At 33.3% G+C, this 17,625-nt stretch overlaps 2 protein-coding genes across 4 annotated transcripts in view; one reads left to right on the forward strand and one right to left on the reverse strand.

Annotated features, from left to right (window-relative positions):
- Positions 1–17,625, forward strand: part of RB1 (RB transcriptional corepressor 1) — a 156,081-nt gene that overhangs the window by 101,036 nt on the left and 37,420 nt on the right. The window lies entirely within an intron of this gene.
- On the reverse strand, positions 234–1,510 carry LPAR6 (lysophosphatidic acid receptor 6). The gene has a single exon (XM_063103325.1). The coding sequence runs from the start codon at positions 1,379–1,381 to the stop codon at positions 347–349; it is 1,035 nt and encodes a 344-aa protein (XP_062959395.1). The 5' UTR covers positions 1,382–1,510; the 3' UTR covers positions 234–346.

Raw genomic sequence — 17,625 nt, forward strand, 5'->3', positions numbered from 1 at the left:
CATTTAGTATAAAAAAGAATCCAAAAACAGTACAGATGGTTGATATATGATTTAAATCACAGTCACCTTTAGACATTGAATAACTTTTTCATACATTTTTTAATGAAGAAGGAAAAAATCAAAATGGTTCAGAAAAATAAAATGGAGTGTATACAAGAATAGAATATATATTTTAATGTTTAACACATTGAATACAAATTTTCTTTATACTAAAACCTTTAAAATGTCCACGTGTTAATTTTCTTTCAGAGGTGGAGAAATAGTTTGTCCAAGAAACAATTTTCACAGTTGAAGGAACTTGGAGGTTCTGTCCCAGTGAAGTCCCAGTGGTTTTATTTCAAGGAACTTATATTGTAGATTCATTGTCAAATATCTTATTTTTTAAGGTCTGTAGGTTGTGTTGAATAAAATTCTCTGTTCCTTGAACTTCAGAGAATCTGGAGTCACTTCTCCTAACAGACCAGTTTTTTATTTTTATCGAATTCTGAATTGTGTCCGAAGTAAAGTAGTAAACTATAGGGTCAAAACAACAGTTTAAAACAGCAATGCAGAGAGTGATTGGGTACATTGTCCTCACTGCTGTTACTACTGAGCAATTAACAAATGTTTGTGTTCTCATAAGAGAATATAAAATAAGATTGATATTGTAAGGAACAAAACAGAAACAGAATATGACCAAATGTACAAAAATCATTTTTAAAACCTTAGTTTTGTTTATTTTGCTTCTACTTAATGTAACAGGTTTATTTAAAGTTCTTAGCACCATACTAGAACAAGTTACATTTAAAATTAGAGGAATAAAAAATCCCACTATTTCGATGAAAATTACGATCCTTGAGAGATAAGTTTTCCATGTGGCTTCTGGAAAATTTTCAAAGCAGGCTTCTGTACTGTTACCCTGAGAGTGGGTAGATGGAAAAAAAACTGCTGGTGCACTTCCTCCGATCACAGTTAACCACACGGCAATGCAAACAATCTTTGCATTTCGTTTGGTTCTTAGAGTCTTTGACTTAAATGGGTAAACGATTGCCAAAAACCGATCTACACTAATACAGGTTAAGAACAGAATGCTTCCATACATGTTGGTATAAAACAGCATCACAGAAATCTTACAGAGTAAATCTCCAAATGGCCAATTCCGTGTTGCAAAGTAAAAAATCCTGAAGGGTAAAGTAAAAACGAAAAGCAAGTCTGACATTGCCAAGTTAATCATGTACGTTGTAGTTTCATTTCGCACTTTGAGGGTGCAGATGAAAATGTATATGGCAACACAATTGGCTATTAACCCAAGCACAAACACCATGCTGAACATGCACCCATACAAAGTGTACTTAAAGGAGTCATCATAGGAGCAGTGGGAGCTGTTAATGCTTACCATCATAAAGGCACGTCCTACTTAACAGTGTGGAAGTCTTTGTTGGCTGCGTCTTCTTTAGTATTCAGATTGTGACCACTATAATCTCCAATTTATTTGCAAATTTTTTGGATCTCTGGGCGGTTTTATAAATATTTCCTTTTTCTCAGAAATCTCCAAAAGAAACATGAAATTGCTGTAAAATTTCCACTTCGTTCTTCAACAGGAAAATATTCTCATTTTGTAGTCTCCGGAAAATCCATGAATCCAGGGCTTAGTTAACTGATAAACAGTCTTTAAAAAATGTAGTCATTGACGCCAAAGAAAAGCCGTGCTCCGAGATGGGAATAAAATTACTCATAAACTTGTATTTCAATAGTCAAGATGAATATTCCAAAAGTAAAGTTTCTTTATTCTCCAGAATGTTCAAGCTTAAGTTATCAATCTTATTTTGCTTCTCAGTGCACAGTATCAGACATTTAAACATTCCCAGTTTGTCCTCTTTTACTTCTTGCTTCTTTAAAATGAAATTTTCCTTTTTGATATTTCTGTAGTGGATTCCAGATGGTGGTAAGCAGAAGAGTCTTTTCAAGTTTCCGAAATAAATTCCTAAGCTTGTTAGCTCTTGCTGAATTGAGGCCTCTCAGTTGCCAGTTGTATTGTGAGATAGGCTTTCTCTGAAGTGAAAAAGAAAGCCTTGCTAGATTTGTAATATGACATCACAGGAAGAAGAGGCTGGGTTTGGACAAAGAAAGGTTTCAGCCCAGTTTGTTTGCAGTTCCTTTAATCTGATAATGTGTCTGCTGGGAATATACCTAGGAGGCTTGCAAATGGTGACTGGCTGTTTTGCTGAGCAGTCTGCCTATTAACTCTTTTTATGCAGAAATGTCTTATGGCATGCTGGCAACCTTTCAGAGTTGTTTCTGTTTTGTTTTGCTTTCTTGGTAATAATTAAGAACAAAAGCAATCAGTATTAAGCCTATTTTTCTCTTATTTGATTTCTTTTGTGTTTGGGATATGACTTTTTTTAAGAAATAAAATATATATGGGTGCATAATTATAAATTGAAATTGTTAATGATATCTTAATATAGCATTTTAAAAGAGCTTTTTAGTGACTGTAAAAGAGAGATCTTTAACCTGTGGGTATAAAAGGGATTTGACTGCTAGACCAATGGTAATTCTGCCACTCTCAGCTTCTGTTTTTCTTAATTACTCCTCAGGATTTAATTTAATTAGTATGATTGTGACTAGCTCTAATCCTGAGTCCCTTTAGTTTTCCATAAACAATTTTCTAACATTATTTCCTCTTTCCTAGGAAAGTGAATTAATATATTAAAGAAATTTCAATTTTTAAACTATCCCTTTTACCAAAAAATAAATTCAAGAATGCTTATTTTTGGTGTGGTATTAATCTTACTTTACCCATGAATTTAAGCACAAAACGAAGTTGCATCTTTTTAAGCTAAATGGTCCCCCCCCCCCCATAAGTTTTGGAGAATAAAAGTTCTGCTACTCGGCTAAATTTTAGGATCATAATTTTATTTTCATTCTCCCCAGATCTTCCCTTAACCCCTTAATAATGGCATTGACTATATATTGGAATATAGATTTTGTCTTCATTTAAAAGTTCCTGTGAGTGATTTCTCTATATATTTATATTTAAAGTATACTCATATTTTAAAATGAGTAAGTAGTTACTCTATAGTATTATAAAATTTAAGTTACTCTGTATTTTTCAAATCCTAACCTAAGGATTTTTACTTAAATTTGTAACTACTTACAAATTTTAAAAAATGAGGAGAAGGAAGTATGTGTAGGGTGAGGGTAGTTGAGTGTAGATGTTATTTCCTCATGGACTTAGGATAGCAGAACCTCTGAGACACATTTTTCTTATTTTTAAACTACTGTTTTTCACAAAAAGCTGGATCCAGTTGTATTTTCCTGTTACTATTTTAAAATTTGGTTCAGTTTGGGCTGAAACTCTCCCTTTTGGGTATCAATTAATGAATTTAAGGGCAATTTATTTTCCCTCCATAAATTACTTAGCTAATTTAAAAATAACATGTTACAGGAACGTGTTTTATTCCTTTTAAAAAGGTGTTTTGCACCTTTTTAATTTGGACTACTCTCTCATGCTCAGCAACTTTTGTTGTTTGATAAGTTGTAATCTATTTTTATTGTTTTGTCATCTATAATCAGTGTCACACAAAAATATGAGTAAAAAGTAGAAGCTTATATTTTCACTGGAAAAAAAATTTCTGTTTAGTTATTTTAGAAAAACATGAAATCTTAGTAATCTACTTTCAAATTAATGGTCTCCTCTTTAGTCATCTTTAATTAGTGAAATATGTGCAGTTACATGCCCTTATCTTGTCTACATTTACTTTCATTTTGAATATGGCATTTTCTCAAAGAATTAAAATGTATTAATTCTGTATTGGAGTATTCTTCCACATATTGTTGTTATTCACTTGACTTGTTAGTCACTTAACTGTGCATTTGTAGTTTTTTTCATCTTTGAGTTATTGGTGCTTAAAAATGGATAGATCACTATTGGTTGAATTAAGCTTTTTGTTATTATTGGTATATTAGTGTATGTTTGTATTTCTAATTTTTAGTACAATTCTTGACCCTTAGTAGATACTCACATGTTTTCTGATTAATGAATCACATCAGTAAACTTGAATCTTGTTGAAAGTTGTTTCTACTGAGGAAGAGCAGTAGCAGAGGGGCTGTTTCAACAGGAAGAAGATAATTGAATGCTGGATTTTTTAAGATATTTAATTTGATTTCTAATTAAAGAACCAGAGTGAAATTAGATACATTGAAAAATCCTTAATTTAGGATTTGAAAATAGAGTAACTCTTACAAAGGGAGTTCAGTGAATCCAGGGAACCAATAGTTGATTTTGTATTTGAGATAGACTCAGACAAACTGTTTTTTAATGTGAGATTTGTACACTTTTGGAAGTTAAACCTGGGAATCAGTTTGCATGGATTTTTTGGGGGGGGGTGGAAATGAAATAAGAAAACCAGAGCTGCACAGAAGTTCAAGTGGTAAAGACAAATTTTATTTAGGACTATTTCAGTAATGTACAGGTACAACTGATTTGAAATAAACTGTACATATACATCTGATTTGAAGTACAGTGAATAGCATTATGCAACTCATCACTTTTCGAAATTTAATTACATCAAGAAGCCATGTAAATAATCAGCTAACCTATAAAGTAAATCTGTTCTATTTATCACTACAGTAATGGTATATACATTGTTTAGTTGTATAACTAATTTTTTATCAATTCAAGAGAAAGTATTCTGTTAATCAGCTATCAGAAGTTTAAGGATTTGGGTAACTTCTGAGTTCTTGACTAAATTGTAGTGCAACTGTGGCTTTGAGGGGGCAGGGAATCTGACTTACCCATGCCCGACTCAAAATAGTCTCATAATACTGTTTGTTGAAAAATAAACCTTTATTGAACACCGATTATAAATAAGTAATGTGTAAGGTGGGTTCCTCAACCATTCTTTTTTTTTGTTCTTTTTTATACTTGTTATTTCTGGCCTTGATAGTAATATCAGTTTTATCTTGCCCCTTCTTCTTTTCATTGCCACCTTTAGATAAACCCAGTCACTCTTATCTAAATGATTGTTAAAATGTCTTGTTCTGTCTCCCTATTTGTAGTTCTACCCTCTTGCAGTTCTTCCCTGCCAGACTGTCACAGACAGATCAAATTCATTCTATTCTTGCTTCCAAAAAGAATTTAAAGCAAATTATAATTTTTAAAATGAATATACTGTCAAAGCTGATTGAACTAAACATATAAGATTTTAGCATTTTATTATATGTAAATTATGCCTTAATAAAAAAAAGTTTAAGAAGAAAGTATGGAAGAGTTATTTATTTATTTATTTGTTTGTTTGTTTATTTTGGCAGCTGGCTGGTATGGGGATCCAAACTCTTGACCTTGGTAGAGTTAACTTAAAATAGGAGAAATGTGAGAGAAATTTGCTAAACATTAGTTGTATTCATTATTTTCTAAAAATTGTTCATTTTGAATGCAGTAAATGTTTGCGAAAAGCAAAAAAATAAAATTTTAAAACATAAATCCATTAAGGCATTAGTAAAAGAATAAAAGCCAAATGCTAGTGGAGAGAGAGAAGGATGGGAAGGGTCATGTGCAAAATAATGATGTTAGAAAAATCTAGGCTAAGGGAAGCTACTGCATTTGACACAAGGCAAAAGAAAAAGGAAAATATAGTGGATTATGTAGTTCTCATTTAATGAAAGGAACAGAATGTCATGGGAAAAACTTTTTTTTTTGCTGTATCTCAGAAATATATTGTGAATCTTTACACGTGAATCACTGCAGAATGTTTTCTAATGGCAGAATTATTTATTTATCATATGCCATTTCTTGTTGGCCTTCATTTTAAGAAAAGCACCAAATATCAAATTGTGGCTCTACCAATTTGTTGGTAGATTAATTACATGTGGTAATTTGGTTTAATGCTGGGGTAAATTTGACAGTCTAATGCGAAGGAGCTCCACCTGGGAACCCTGAAATTTCTGAAACCCTTGTATCCTTCCCTGTCCCCAACTCATTCCACACAGTGGTTTATTGGTTTTATAGTTTTTATGAGAGTCTCAAACAACACTGTGCCTAAAAACAGATTGAAGAAACACAGATCTGAAGAAATGAAGGATCAGCAAGTCCTGTAGGCTATTTCTCTGAAATATTAGGGAACTTCAAAAAGTTATTGAAAAATAGAATTGAAAGATAATACAAATCTTTTCATGAACTTTTTGAAGACCCCTCATATCTGGAAATATGTCTGAAATATTTTGAAAGTTTTTCTATATGGATGGACTAGAAGGAATCTAAACTGTTAGTTGCTACTGCAGATTCTTTGTGAATGAAATAAAGAATTGTGTAAGTAAATCTATATTTTTTTTAATAGGGAAGTGTGAAATTGTTGTGTAAAGAACACCAGGCAGAAAAATCAAAGAAGCTTATATGCAGTTACTTGACCTTTCTAGGATTCCGATTCCTTGGCTGTAAAAAGAAGCGAGTTTGACTACTCAGAGGTCCCTTCCTGCTTCTATATCTGATTCTGATTCTTTGAATACTTTGAATGCTTAAGCTGCCAGATTTTTTTTTTTTTTTTTTCACTCTTAGGCATAACAACTCAAGGAGTCACTTTTCATTCTTTATGTTCAATGATTTCTGGTTTTGAAACTAAGTCGTACAAGAAATATTCCATACAAGAAATATTCTTTGCATAAGCCAAGAGTCTCATAATACAAGAGGAATTTTTAAAATATTTCATTATACTGTAAAAATTAAATGTAAAAAAAAGCCTTTATATTTATATAGCATTATTCTTTAAAGACCTTTCCTTTCCAAAACAAATAAGATTCCATGTTCTTTAACTATAAAATTGTTCAAAGAGGAAAGGATCAAAACAAAGTGTTCTCTCTTTAAATGTTTTAAAGGTCATAATTGAAGTTGTACCTAAAATAACAGATTAGGGGATGTACAAAAAAATTGAATGAGAGAGTATGTGAAACTTAAACAAGTAAATTTGTTCAAGTTCAAAAGAAAGTACGGAATAGTAATATTTTAAAATGTAAGAAAAATTATTTTAAACTTATTTTATTCATTTTGAATGCAGCAAATGTTTCCCATGGTGAGATATGACTCTTTTGGGTTCTTTTCTGTCTCGAATTTACACTTATGAAAAAAGCAACATTTTCTCATTTTATATGTATATATTTTTGCAGCTGGCTGGTATGGGGATCTGAACCCTTGACTTGTATTCTTTTGAAGCCCTTTATGATAAATTTTCTATTTTGGTTTAGATATGAACAAAACTTTTTCAGTTTGAGAAATGAACATTTGTAATTTATGTTGACAGAATATATTTATTTCCTATATAAAAATATCTTTTAGCCTAAGAGGAAAATTTATTAAATTCTAGACAAATTAAGTATTACTCTAAGTCTGTTGATATTATTTAAAAGTGTTTTTTATCCTGTCATTATTGCAAACACTTAATTAATAACTTAATGTTATTTTTACTGGAGCATGAGTCATCTACCTATATTGAAAGGGTTAAACCAGCTTGTAGGATTGGGTGGGAATAGAAGAGGAAAGATGGTTATAGCAAAGTAAAAATGGATGGGGATGATGATGATGGTTGAAGCAGGTTCAAGCAAAGAGGGTAAAGGAAATTAAGAGAAGGAGGAATGTTATTGCGGTGTAATATTTAAAAGTTGAATAAGCGAAGTTATCTCTTTCTATGCTTATGCTGTCCCTTCTTCCATATCTTTTTTCCTGTCTCTGTCTGCATCTCTACCTCTTAAAATCCTATTACGTTTTTCTATGGAGTCCTCTCAATCTCATCAATTCCTTTTATGTACTTCCACAGTACTTGCTTTGTCTTGCTTTTATGACATATTCATGCAATTTAATTAAAATTAAAAAACAAAGGAATAATTGCAGCACCTAATATAATAACAGATTTTTGTATAGCATAGAGATGATAGTCTACCAGTTCAGCAAAGGGCCTCCAGAGGAGGTTATGTCTAATGAGGTCTGACCTTTACAGTTGAATAAAAATTTCAAATTTCAGGTCTTGAAGGCTAGAGCCATTCCTGGTGGTAATTTATTAGTGTAGTCCTATTAGTATAGTCATGTTGCCTTTCTCAACCAGAAACACAGAAAATTATTTGAGTGATGATTTTCTCATTCTCTCAAGGATGCTATGTAACCTAGTCCTACTCTGAATTCCTAGAAGTGATATTAATTCTTCATATACAGTGCATGCCTTGGGATATAAGGGCTTAATTGGTTATAGAATCTTAGTTGAGAAAGGCTAATTGAATTATAGTTTTCAAAAAAATCTTTCACCTACTGTACTTTATAAGCAGCAAGGTGTAGTGAAAAGACCAATTTGACTAGGTGTTAAGTGACATGGATTCTAATCTCAGCTACTGAAAATTAATGTAATCTTGAGCAAATAATTTAACTTCTCTATTATATATTTGTAAAAGGAGAGTGTTGAATTGGATCTCTAGAATCCTATTCAGTCTTTAGCTCTCTCTCTCTAATTTAATCTTCATACTGATTTCAAATGACAGAAAAAACTGAAATTCAGAGAAGTTGTGACTTGCCTAGGATTACAAAGTGATTAAATGATGGAGAATGATGAAGCCAGAACTAGAAACTAGGTCCTCACTAGAAGTACTCAACCCAGTTCCTTACACATGTTTGCCAAGTGAAAGAATACAACTCAATGAGTGTATAAAGGGATAGTACAAAAAACTCTAATCTTGAGATCCAAAATCTTTGATTTCTAAATTTAACTTGATTTTGGGCAAAGTCTACCTGAACTTTAGATGGATATAACATGGCTTTTGGACCTTACAGATGGTTGTCAAAATAAAATGAAATGAAAATACATTTGAGTGTAAAACTCTAAAAAGATTCTATTATAGATGAAGTAGGTTATAATAATCTTAATTTTACAGAGATAAAGGCAAAGTTGTAAAAAGACAGAACAGTAAGGTTTCTGAGTACCTGTGCTTTAAGTATGCCAGATAAAGAAATGGTCATTTGATACATTTGATATGCCTTTTTAGCACTGATAATGCATAACAGATTTAAATCTTTAAGTAGACTAAGGCTTTGCTTATCAAGACCATATTTATTTCTGAGTTAGTTTTCTTAGTAGTTAACACATTGTATTAGTCTTAACACTCTCTAATGTTAGAGCTAGTGTTACAGATAAACACCAGAAGGGTCCCTGTCTTTACCTACAGGGTTCTTGTTTATTGTGAATGCTGAAAGAAACAGGACAATGGGTTTGAGTATTCAGTGGAAAGAAGTTCTATTTGGGTTGCTCAAGCCAGGAGCAAGGCCAATCTCACAACCCATACCAAGCTCCTTGGGCAGGTGGGAGTTACAACTTTTATGGGTCTAGCTACAGGACTCACACACATTCAACAAGGCTGGGTTACTCTTATCCATAGTCAAGTGGGGATGAGCATGCATGTACATTATGACATCATGTATGTTACATGCATCCCATGTTCTCTTGCAAGTTGAGATTTAAGGATTAAAATGAAGGGGGGTTGGCCTTCTGTCTTCAGAAGGTGAAATTAGGGGCAGAATTGAGACTAGCATGTGAACTACCCTATCGGCCGAAGCAGGTCGAGACTGACTGGGAGTTCGGCTTCAGTTATCATCAGGAGGCAGTCTCACTGGATCAGAATTGTTGAATGAAAGGGAGGAGAGGAGGAAGACTGATTAGGGAGAGGAAGAAATGAAGGGGTAGCTCTTAATCAAAAAGGAGTAGGGGTTGGTAGCTCTTAACTAGCACTAGATCCTAGAACTTCTGAATACAAGTCCACCTTAACACCCATCACAACTTGCTATTTGTTTTCTTCATTAGTTCTGCGGTTTCTTCCAGTCACTCAAGTACAAGGAAACTGAAACTGTGAGAAGCAAATTTCTAAAGTTTTTAATGATAGCAGATCATTGCCAGAGCTGGAACTAGAATCCTAGTTTCCTTACTTGTAGTCAAGTTCCCACTGTAACAGGTAGCTTCCAACCTTTTTCTTACTGACATAAAATAGGAAAATTTGTTCATAGCTTAGGTGAATATTAAGCAAAGAAGAAAATTGTTTTTATATGTGTAAACTCTATAAAGATGGGCTTTTTTGAAACACTAAATTCTAACATTATAACAGAAATTTAACTTAATCTCTTAGAGGTTTCCACCTTTGTGTAGATTAAAATAGTATGGCACCCATGCTTCATTTTTAGCTTTATCTTTATTGATTAAAAAATTATTTGTATTTGTTTATAGTACTGTGCCAAATTTTATACAGAGGAAGGCAATATCTCTGTTTCTTTCAAATAATTAGAACAAGGGTTTTCTGTAAATAATAAATTTAACATCTTCCAACAAATCCAAGTACTTTTCAGTTTATTTCAATAAGCATTTATTGACTTTCTGTCTTTTACCCATTACTGAGGGGTGGAGGTAGAGAAGCATTGCTCTCTCAGGATGCTCCTGGATGTTGAATGCTTTTGGCTAGATAGCTCTTTTCTGATACACCTAAGTTCTTTTGCTCCCAGTACTGAAATTGTGTGCACATTAAAAGTTTAAGTGTTTGCCTCAGATTTGTATTTGCTGGTTGTACATATCAATGTAATGTTATGAAATATAAGGGCAAAAAACTGGTTGTTTTTTAGTAAAACTGTTATTGAGCAATGGGTTCATTGCCTGATGTACACAGAAAGTCAAACTTTGTGACACCGGTGTTTTTGAGAAGGAAGAGCTTTATTGCGTGGCTGGCCAGCAAGAAGACAGGAGGCAAACTCTAATTCATCTCCCTGGTCTGGGGGTAGGTCAAACTTTTATGGTTTATGGGCACAGGTTGGTATGTGGAAGCACTGGCAGGGCAGGTTTTGATTGGGTGGGCTCTAAATTTGGCCATGTATGGTAACATAATGGAATGGTGGGTTTCAGCACCAGAAATGCCTGAACAACAGACCCCTTGCTTCTAATAGGGCTACTTTCAGGTCTAGTCATGTCCAGGCCTCCTTTGCTCCGTGGGGAGGAATGTTGGTTCCAGGTGTTATTTGGAGGTCAAGGCTTTTTCTACTGTGCATGCCCAGGCTGCATGACCTACAAATTGTGGCTCTCTGCTCCATCTGCAAGAAAGCTTAAGCAGTGGTTAAACAACAGACCCAGTCAAGCTGGTCACACGGTTACAAAACCAAGTTCAATGCCTTGGAATGACTCAGAGGCAAGTTGCTAAAAATACAGTCATTGAGTTAGATGTGCACATACTTCTGTAGAAGATGCAAGGGGAGCAACATAAAAAAACTAGAAGAATTTGATGAGATGTGCTAAGCTCATCAAATAAGATGATTTCTATGTCAGCAATGATCAACTGGAAAATGTAATGGAAAAAAGATTCAATTTTGAGCAGCAGCAAATAATATAAAATACCTTAGGAATAAACTTAATAGGCAGGGTGCAGGATCTAGATGAAAACAAAGCAAAAGACTACAAAACATTAATGAAGGCTGTAAAAGAACACTTGAATATGTGACATGCAGTTTTCCTGAGACAAATCTATAAATTTAATGCCTTTCCAGTAAAAATCCCAATGCGTCTTCATTGAATGTCCTTATAACTTTGTTCACATATAGGAATATAATTTGGATTATATAACTCAGCAATTTCGTTTTGTCTTCCCCTCCCAATTTGCATTCTTATCAGTAGCACCTATTTTCCCACACCTTCACCTAAACCAGATTACTATCAGACTTTTCATAGGTCAAAGGTAGTATCTTATTTAATTTGCATTTCTTTAGTTATGAGGTAAGCCCAGAGATAAACTCCAAAGATCCCAAATCTAGGGGAATTTAATACATGATCATTTTAGCACTTCAAATCAGTAGAGGAAAATATACATAACTACAATAGATACTAATGAGTCATCAGGATAGCAATTTAAAAAAAAAAAAAGTGGACTACTTATTCTTTATACCAAAATAAATTCCAGCTAGATTAACAATTTCTATAAAAAAATGACTCAAAAGTTCTGGAAAAAAATGAGTACATTTAAAAAATAACAAGAGTACTAGGCTTTCTAAGTATTAAGTGAAGTCTGAAGTTTTAAAGAAAAAGTTTTGAGTAAATAATTTAGTTTTATTGCAAGAGCAGCTTAAAGTGGAAAGAAAATATCAGTCCATCATATTACATTTTATATAATAGTTAAATTGTCTGTTAGAACAAACTAGTGAAAATTAACAACGCATTAAAAAAAAAATGGGAAACAGATCTAATAAGCATATTATTTTTGTCCTTAACTTAAAAGCAGTTCTCAGTCAGTTTTAGGTACCTAAATTTAATATTCTTATTTTTTCAAAATTTTGGCCTTCAATATAAAAACTATACATTTGATTATTTTTATTTTTATTTCGTTTACAGATGACAGATTTTTTAAGGTCTAATTCTATGAAAACTATTACAAATATGCATTTTAATTTTAAGCATTTATGTAGATGTTTTGCTTTTAACCCAATTAGAATTCAAAGAAAGAAACAGTTGCTTTAACAGATACTGATACTTAGAAGTACAGAAAAATTATTACTAAGATTCTAAGCCACTAGTCATTCATTGCCAGAACAAAATTTCGATGGCTACTTCTTTTACTGGTTTGCTAGTGTAATTGTTTTAATCAACTGATGATTCCATATTCTTGGAAAATTTGAGGGTTTCCTATTAATACCATATGTTACTAGCACTGCCTCAGAAAGGTTAGAAACAAAAGACCGAAAGGACTGCCTCTACAAAAGGATCCCTTTTAAAGCCCAGCCTTTTGTTATTTTAGTTAAACAGAAATGGACTATATAACCTGACCGAAAAAGGGTACTAGATTGTTGTCCTGGCCATATAGATAGGAAGATAGGACAGACACATTAAATTTTTTTCTGCTTATATTTTCTTCACCTTTGGATATACTGAAATTTATTTGTAGTGAATATTTATTTAGTGCCAGCTATGTGCCCGGTACTTTTCTAGGTGCTAGAAATACAGCAGTGAATAAAACTAAATATCTGAGCTTATATTTTATTTTGGGGAGACAAGCAATCAATAAATAAGCAATTATACAATTGGTCATGTGGTGATGAGTTTTCTGAAGAAAAATACATTTGGGAGTATAAAGGGGGTAGGCTTTTACTGTTCTGTATAGGGAGGTCAAAGAAGGCCTTGCTGATAAGGGGACATTTGAACAGAGACTTAAAAGAGGTAAAGGAATGAATCGTGGATATCTCAGGGAATTAACCTTTAACTTATCAACATTTTTAAAGGGCCTTCCCCAATCTCTCTTTTCACCCTCATCTGCCATTAATTCACTCAGCAAGTCCACGTCCCCAAAATTTTCATGGCAATTGGAAATTTCTAAATAGCATTTCAACTTGATAAAATTCTGCATGTCTACTTCTGATTTTTGTTTTTCATGACACCTAATAAACTGGAAGTGTTTGGTTTTTTTGTTTGGGGCTACTTGACAGTGTTCTTCAAACTCAATGCTTCTGAGAGAATAGTTGTGTTTCATTAAAAGGAACTCCAGGCCTACAGCTTCATTTCAAGTCAGATCCTATCCTGACTTTGCTTCTTCCTGTTCAGTGATTAGGCATATGTCTTTTACTATTTGATGCTTTGGCTGGCACCCTATTACCTCAAGAGACTGAATTTTCTTGTCTGGGTTCAATTTCCCTGATAGCAGGGACATCAGACAGCCTATACCAACTGTCTTTCTTGACTTCTATTAATTATCTGTCCTACCTATGCTTGGATGAGTATCCAGGGTACTAGAAGTACTTATATTCCACTTGTCTTTTCTCCACAATAGCATGGTATCCTAATTTTGGATCTACCTTCAGATTCTGTGTCTGTCCTTCAAAGAGCCAACTCGTGGCCTTACTCCTGTATTCTTACACATGACCATTACCCACTTTGATAGGCTACCTGGAACTGTAACTTCACCTTTCTCTGATGCAATTCTACTACATTCTAAGCACATATGACATCATTCCATGAGTTTTTTTTGTTTTGTTTTCTTTTAATTTTCCCTAGGCATAAATTTTTAGTTTATAATGTAGGAGAGATATTACCGTTAAGGATCTTAAAAAGCAATAATAAGAGAAATAGAATAAAATTAGAAGAAAAAAGGTAACATAATCCTACCCTAGTAAATCAGCTGTTTATAATTTTCCAGGTTTAATTTCAGTCTTTGCTATTATGCTTACACAGTTGAAATTAGAAAATAATATGTTTAAAATTTGGGAGAGAACACTGCTTTTTCTTTTTATGTACTCTTAGATAAGAAAGAACACTTCCTGCTGTAAGATCTAAGTTGTGTCTTACCATAAATTTCTCAAAGTGATTTTAACCATCATCCATTCTAAACAGTATTAGAAATGATTAAGTTAGTTTCTGACATGAACATACATGAAAGTGTACTTAGGTAAATTTAGAAAATAGGAAAAAGTACTTTGATGTTTTAAAACATTTAAAATCATTTAGGTCTATTACTAACTTTGTAAATTTTAAAACAATCTTTGGTCAGAAGCAGTAAAATTCTTAAGTAAGATGTATACTATCTGAAGGAGAGAGTTGGGATTCTACTGCCTTGCTTTGTAATCTAGTGAAGGCTTCTTCAGGGACTCCTTCAAAGTACCTGTTAGAGATGAATCTGGCAAAAGGTTTTGTCCAGAGAATTTCTGCCACTAAGTAAGCCTTAAATAAGTATGCTACATTGGAAGATTGTTTTTAAATTAAACCATTTAAAATTACTAGGCAGAAACACTGTCAAATTCTATGACAAGAGCATAATTCTTATTTGATGAAACTGTTTCACTGTTTTATTTGTTTACTGTTAACAGAAATGTAATTTTTCCTTTCAATAGGTATGTGCTGCATTATAAAACAGTGATATCTTTTGGAAATTTTTCATCTGAACTAGAGAAATGAGTAATTTGGCTTATTCAGATTTATTCCATTCATCATCTTTGAATTAGTTTCTTCTTGAAGAGGGGCATATCTTACAACTTTTGTCTTTAGTACCTCAATATTTATTTAAAGATTATAAGAAAATACATTCTTAAAATCTTGATAATTAGAAGAAATAATATCTTCAATAGTAATAGCTTTGCATTTATCATATTATAAATTGAAACTTCGAAGTTTTAAAATTCTACTTCAGTGAATCTGTTTTGGGATTCAGTCTTGATAATGAAAAGGGAGAATTTTACAGACAGATTATTTCACTATTGCTCTCCCAGCAATATCTGTAAGTACTATCAGTCATTTTGCATCAGGTGCTTTTACCCCAAAAGCCCAAGACTCCTGAGATTCCCTTCCCCACCAGGAGGTTCACAGCAGGCAAGTAGAACCAGAAGAAGGGTCCCAGCCACAGCAAACAGCCTGGCCCAGGAAGTCTCTTTGACACATGGTCCCAAGACTCCTCTTCCCAGCCCAGAGACACCAGGGTTGTAGAGTTTCACCAGTGGGGAGATTTCACCATACCGCACCCCCACTAAGAGACACTTGGCAGCCTGACCTGGGGAAAATGTGTAGGTTCATGTATTCACCACCACAGTTAAGATACTCAAAGGTTCCATCACCAAAGGGAACTGCAACCACATCCCTCCAACTCCCTTATCTCTGTCCCTAAGCCCTGGCCTCTATTAATCTGCCCTTCATTTCTCAAATTTTGACATTTAAACATGTCATATAAATGGAATCCAACAGGATTATCTTTTTAGGATTAGCTTTTTTTCCACCATAATTATCTGGAGATCCATTCAAGTTATCACACATACCAGTAGTTCTTACCTTTTCATTGCTGACTAGTATTTAATAGTATAAATGTCCTGCAGTTTCTTCTACCATACATGTGTTGAAGAATATCTGGACTGACTCCAGTCTTGTCTGTCACAAATAAAGCTGCTATGAACATTTGTGTACAGGTTTTGTATGACCATTAGTTTTTACTTCTCCAGGATAAATGCCCAAAGAGTATAATTGCTGGGTAGTTGGTTATTCTGTGTTTTGTTTGATGAGATATTGCCAAAATATTTTCCAGAGTGGTTGAACCATTTTAAATTCCCACCAGCAATATATGAGTGATTCATTCTCTGCATCATTGCCATCATTTGATGTTGTCATTATTTTTTATTTTATTCATTCTCATAGTGTATTTAGTCATTCTGATCGTGTAGGGATGTCTCATTGAGGTTAGAATTTGCATTTCCCATCAGGATGATAGGTAATGATGTTGAACATCTTTGCCTATGCTTATTTGTGATCTGTATTCTCTCTCTTTGCCCATTTTGTAATTAGAGTGTTTGTTTTTTATCACTGAGTTTTGAGAGGTCTTTCTATATTCTGGATACCAGTCTTTTCTTAGCATATATTTTCTCCTGGTCCTCAGCTTCTTTCTTTATTCTCTTCACATGGTCTTTCTCATACCAAAAGTTTTTAATTTTGACAAAGTCCAGTTTATCAGTTTTTCCTTTTAGGTATCATGCTTTCAGTGTCAAATCTAAGAACTCCAGATCCCAAAGATTTTTCCCCTATGCTTCTTTTTTAAAGGTTTGTAGTTTCACATTCTATTTTAAGTCCATGATCCATTTTGAATTTATTTTTGTATGAGGTTTGAGATTTGAGGTTCTTTTTTTTTTTTAGCCTGTGGAAGTTCAGTTGTTTCAGCACCATTTGTTATAAAGGCTATCCCTTTCCCATTGATTTGCTTTTTGCACTTTTGTCAAAAAGGGAACAAAGAATAGATGGGACAAATAGATCTGGATTTGAATTAACCATATCAGTAATCACATTAAATCTAAATGGTCTAAGCAGCCCAATTAAAAGTCAGAGATTGTCTGAGTGGATAAAAAGCAAGACCAACTCTGTGCTATCCACAAGGAACCAATTTTAAATATAAAGACACAAATATGTTAAAAATAAAAGGATGGGTCAAAAGATTAGGTACTTGGATGGAGCTGAGGATAACTGAGGATAATCCTAAAACTGCACTGTGGGAGATTAGGTGGTTGATAAAACAGTTAACTAAAGAGGATATTGAAGGACTTGTAGCTGATTGGTGATGAAGGTAATGAGTTCATATTAATGTTTCAACATATATTTGAGATGTTTCATATATATCCATGTGGAGATTGTTAGAATTCAGTTGGATATATGGATCTGGAACTTGAAAGAGTATTTTTAGTCAGAAATGTAGATTTAGGAGTAATATAGCTATAGTTAAAGCCATGATAGTGGCTTAACCAGCATATATATATTAACAGGAGGATCTAGAGGAATATCAATATTTAAAGGATCAGAGAAGTAAAATGGGAAAGAACTGTCAGAAAGGTCAAGGCCTGCCAACAATTTTCTATTTTCTATTTTTGTTTCCTTTTGCAAGGCAAAAACAGTCAGAATTTGGCTTAGGATAGCACAAAAACATTTCCTGTAATGTAGGTCCAATAATATTCCTTAAAATACCCAGTAACAATAGCAATTCCTGTCTTCCACTTCCTCTATTGTTAATTTTTTCTACTAGCAGTAGAGACCTTGTACTTACTTGGATAATCAGAATCTCTTTTAGAAGCACCTTGACTCGATAGGCTTGAAGTCCTTTACTCTCTGGAGAAGTTCATGCTTGCTTTAGAAATGT

The sequence above is a fragment of the Cynocephalus volans genome, chromosome 7 (genome assembly GCF_027409185.1).
Source record: "Cynocephalus volans isolate mCynVol1 chromosome 7, mCynVol1.pri, whole genome shotgun sequence".
NCBI lineage: Eukaryota > Metazoa > Chordata > Mammalia > Dermoptera > Cynocephalidae > Cynocephalus > Cynocephalus volans.

What these genes read in the sequence shown, in the direction of transcription:
- LPAR6 (XM_063103325.1), bottom strand. Translation starts at nt 1,381, where the DNA reads ATGATGGTAAGCATTAACAGCTCCCACTGCTCCTATGATGACTCCTTT.